We start from the raw sequence: 4782 nt of genomic DNA, 5'->3' as shown, positions 1-4782 counted from the left end.
TAAAAAAGGATGAATGGGGGCTGGAGAGTGGTTAAGGCACTGGCAGTCTTGGAGAGGACCCAAGTTCAATCCTCAGCACCCACATGCTGGCTAACAACTGTCCTAAGTCCAGTTCCAGGGGATCTGACCCTTTCTTCTGACCTCCAAGGGCATTGAACAACACGGGTGACTTACACATTCAGGCAATACACTCATACATATAAAATAATAATAATAATAAATGTTTTCTAAAAAGATGAATGGGATGTGAATAGAATTGAAGTGTATTGTATGTATCTATGGAAATGTCATTATGAAACCCATTATGGTAACACTTGTAAAAATTAAACTTAAAAAAAAAAAAAGAGATAAATCAACACCTTTCAAGGGAACAGAAAGAAAACATAGGCTAACATAAGAAATCCATAGCTAATAGTGATTTCTCTTAAAAATGAAGTTTAAGTCACAATGAAATGCCATTACCTATGAGAGTGGCAAAATGAAAAATAAAATTGAAAATACCAGATGTGAGTTATGAATCAAAACCCTTAGAACTGAAAATGCAAAATGGAACGGTAGTAACTTAGCAAAAACTGTTTACCAGTCTTTTATGGTTAAATATGGAGGGAAGGCTCATTCAATAGAGTGCTTGCCTTGCAAGCATGAGGACTTGAGTTCTATCACCAGAACAAACGTACTTGTTGGTAATCCCAGTTCTGGGGTGGTGGAGACAGGCATGGTCCTGGGGCTTGCCTGTCAGTCAGCCTAGACAAATTAGCAAATTCCAGGTAAAAGTGAGAGACCTTTTCTTACAAAACAAGGTGGAATCTGAGACCATGAATCTGTTAGAAGAGAAAGTAGGGGATATGCTTCAATTTATAGGCACAGGAAAGGCCTTTCCAAATAGGATTCCAATATTGCAGGAATTAAGGCCAACAATTGATAAACAGAACTTTGAAACTAAAAGACTTCTGTACAGCAAAAGATACCATTAATCAAGTGAAGAGGCAGCTTACATAATGGGGAAAAAATCTTTATCAACTATACATCTGACAGAAGGTCAGTGTCTAGAACATACAAAAAACTAAAAGAAAAAAACTAAGAAAACAAACAATCCAATTAAAAATGGGGCATTGAACTGAAGAGAGAGTTTTCTGAGGCTGGAGAGATGGCTCAGCCATTAAGAGCACATACTGTTCCTCCAGAAGACTGGAATTTGATTCCTAGCACCCATGTTGGGCAGCTCACAATGCTTGGGGGAATCTAGAATGTCTTTGGCCTCCTTGGGCACCTGCACCTATCCGTACACAGACACACACAATTTTTTAAAAAATTAAAAAAAATTAAATTTGTTTTTTTTTTTTTTTTTTTTTTTTTGTCCTTTTGGGTCAGGGTCTCCCTGTAGCCTGGAATTCACTTTGTAGGACCAGCTGGCCTGGAACACACTTTGTAAACCAGTCTGGCCTTGAACTCACAGAGATGCACCTGCCTTTGTCTCCCGATTGCTGGGATTAAATGCGTGTGCCACCACGTTCGGCTTTAAATTTACTTTTTTATGTGTATGAGTGTTTTGCCTGCATGTATGTAAGTGCACTGCATGGGTGCCATGCCTGTGGAGGCTAGAAGAGGGCGTCAGATTCCCTGGAACTGGAGTTAGCTGCCATGGAGTGCTGGGAACTGAACCCAGAATCTCTGCAACAGCATCAAGTGCTCTTAACCACCGAGCCATTTCTCCAGCGCCATAATTTAATTTTCAAAAATACAGTATTTGGAATAAAAAGTTAAAATAATTATCATATTAGGAATTTCCATGTGCGAATAGTATGTATGTCTACACGCTACGTAGTCCATGGATGTGTCTTCTGTAGGAGGTCAAGCGCAAGTGTGTCCTGGCAGGGCCAGTCCCACCACAGGGAATGCTCTGCAGAACTCTTTCAGGCCTCTCAGTCAAGGGTTGGGCTACACCTCCTGTCATTCAAGGCTTGGGGCGTGCCCATCCTGTGGAACTGTCCAATCAGCCCGCAGCAGGGGGACGGGGCGAGCTGCCCCACTCTCGCGGGTTTTGTTGTCTCCCGGCTCCGCGTTGTGCCCAGGTGCCCACCCCGCAGGTTCCGGCTCCCTCAGCTGCGGTCCGCCGCGGCGGCTCTGCTGCAACGTCTCTTCCTGTGAGGTCGGGACGACGCGGGGCCGTCAGGAAGTCGGACATGGTGAGTGTTCGCCCGAGCTGGCGGGAACCGATCGGAACCAGCCGCGCGAACGGCCTCGGTCTGTTGGCGTCCGCCGCGGTCCCGCGTGTCCGGGTGGCGCTGCCAGGTCCGGCATGGCGGGATCGGGGTCCCCGGCGGCTCCCTGCCAGCCTCCTGGGCCTCGGAGGCCAGCTTTCCCCCAGCTTCCCCGCGGAATGGAAGCAGGTCTGCGTCCATTTCCCCAGGCTAGCTCCTCCAGGTTCGCGGGCAGGTCCAGAACCCCGGGTTCCTCCGTACAGTTCTGGGAGAAGCCTGGCTCGGCCCAGCGGTGTCTGTGCCATTGAGGATAGTGACGGTCGAGAGGTGTAATCGGCCATCCTGGGAGAGGGGAGCGCTGAGGTCCAGCCACTCCTCCCCTTAGTCCACCTGCTTGAATTGAGCTTTGGGTTTAAATAAAGAAAGGATGCGTAATTAGCCTTCTTGGTCCAGTGTGGCCCCGCCCATCATTGTCTCAACCGAGTCTGGAGTCCTAATTGCTTTGTGGGCGACTAAGTGGTTCTCTGGAGATAACTTCTGCTTCTGTGAAGATTGGTTCACCTGGAATCCTGGGTAACCATGACTTATCGCTGTACCTTCAGTCTCATAAGAATACTAATCCCAAGCCTCAGGACATAGCCCAGTTCATAGAGTACTTTCCTAGCATGAGTGAAGCCCTGGGTTTGATCCTCAACACCACATTAAAATTGAGTGTAGTAGGCCTGGAGAGATGGCTCAATGGTTAAGAGCACTGGCTGCTTTTGGAAAGGGCCCGGGTTCAGTTCCCAACACCCATATGGCAGCTGACAACCATCTGTAACTCCAGTTCCAGGGGATCAGACGCCCTCTTGTTCCTCCATGGGTTCACTTAACATACATGCAGGCAAAACATTCATACACAAAATAAAATAAATATAATAAAAATAAATCAAAAAAATGTTTTATGTGTATGAGTCTTTTGCTGACTGTATGTAAGTGCACTCATGCTGTGCAGTGCCTGTGGGAGCCAGGAGAGGGTATTGGATCCCCTGGAACTATGGACAGTTAGCCATCATGTGGGTGCTGGGAACGAAACCCCAGTCCTCTGTAAAAGCAGCTGAGCCATCTCTCCAGCCCCCCTCCTCAATTTTTTTTTTTTTTGAGACAGGGTCTCTTGTAGTCTCAACTGACCTAGAACTCACCATGTAGACCAGATTGGTCTTACCTCACAGAGATTTGTTTCTGAGTCCCAAGTGCTGAGATTAAAGGTGTGTGCCACCACATGCAGCAAAATGCTTTTTTATGTATTAACCTTTCCCAACATAATTTGTAATATTGCTGTAGTTTTATAGGTTGTATTTTCATTCTATTACTGTCCCTTGAGGGACATTTTTGTTGTGTTGGTTCATGTGTTTTTAAATTGTACATACTTAATAGCTGCAGTAGGATAATTGAATATGTGTAAAGAGTTTGTGGTGATCAATGAGTTGTGAGCACTTTAACCTCCTTAAATGTTTATTATTCTCTTTTGAGACAGGGTCTCACAATGTTACCTATGGCTGGCCTGGAATAGCACAGATCCTCCTGCCTCTGCCTCCTAAGTGCTAGGATTAAAGGCATGCACAACTATGTGTGGCATTCTTTTTTTTAAAAAAAAAAATCATGACTGAAATTGCTTTATTTGCAGTCAGCTTACACAGTTCCATAGTATTATAGTGAATTATATAGTAAGACCATGTATCAGGAAACAAGGGAGGGAAGAAGGGAAGGAGGAAAGCAGTTAGCTGGGGTTGCAGCTCAGTAGTAGAGCTCTTGCCTAGGACTCCTGCGGCCCTGGATTGCAACCCAGACCTACTAAATCTGTATTTTGGCAGATCACCGATTGGTTAAGGCTGCTGTGAAAGTTAGAAGCTTTGCTCTCTGCATTTTCTGAAAGCTGCCTGGGATGGTTAGTTTTGTCATCTTGACAATCTAGCAAGTCTCAATGGGAATTGTCTAATTAGATTGGCCAGTGGGCATGTTTCTGGTACATAGATTATCTTGATTGCATTAATTGATGCTGGAAGACCCAGCCTGAAAGTGGGCAGCTCCATTCATTCTCTTGGGCTACGTGCTGGACTAAATGAAGAGAGGAGAGCAAGCCTAGCACTGACAAGCATGCACATCTTCTTGCTTCATTGCTCTTGACTGAATGTGATGTAACCAGTTGTATAGTCACCTTCTGTGCTCTAGAGTAGTACTGATTCCTCTCACGAGGCTTTGTTTTTGGTACCTGTTACCCAACCTCCCTATCTTTCCCTATTCTCTTCAGATCTTCTAGTAACTAGTACTCTACATTTATGAAATAACCCATCAAAATTTCCTTTCTAAATGAGAAGATACAATACTTGTCTTTTGTGTCTGCCTTATTTCACTTAGCGTAATGTCTTCCAGTGATATTGCTACAAATGGTAGGATTGAAAATTTTAATTTTGGTGAAATGCATTTTGTCTGTTTATTTTGTTAACCAATCCTGTGGAGTACTAGCCAAGAAATCATTTCAAAATCTGGTATTAAAGACTTTTGGTCTATATTTGCTTCTAAGAGTTAGTTAGCTTTGACT

The 4782-nt window shown here is 44.5% G+C and overlaps 1 protein-coding gene across 4 annotated transcripts in view; it reads left to right on the top strand.

Annotated features, from left to right (window-relative positions):
* The first annotated feature begins 2031 nt into the window (after positions 1-2031).
* Positions 2032-4782, top strand: part of LOC103739498 (zinc finger protein 709-like) — a 33769-nt gene continuing 31018 nt past the window's right edge. For all 4 annotated transcript variants that reach the window (XR_003850520.1, XR_003850518.1, XR_003850524.1 and 1 more), the window contains exon 1: positions 2032-2186. Coding sequence is in view for 1 of the 4 variants with exons in the window: in XM_008839948.3 (XP_008838170.3) it covers positions 2184-2186 (3 nt within the window). In the remaining 3 variants the exon portion in view is untranslated. The remainder of the gene's footprint in view (positions 2187-4782) is intronic.

Source organism: Nannospalax galili, unplaced genomic scaffold, assembly GCF_000622305.1.
Source record: "Nannospalax galili isolate Female #2095 unplaced genomic scaffold, S.galili_v1.0 scaffold730, whole genome shotgun sequence".
Taxonomy (NCBI): Eukaryota; Metazoa; Chordata; class Mammalia; order Rodentia; family Spalacidae; genus Nannospalax; species Nannospalax galili.
This window is presented reverse-complemented; position numbering and strand designations above follow the sequence as displayed.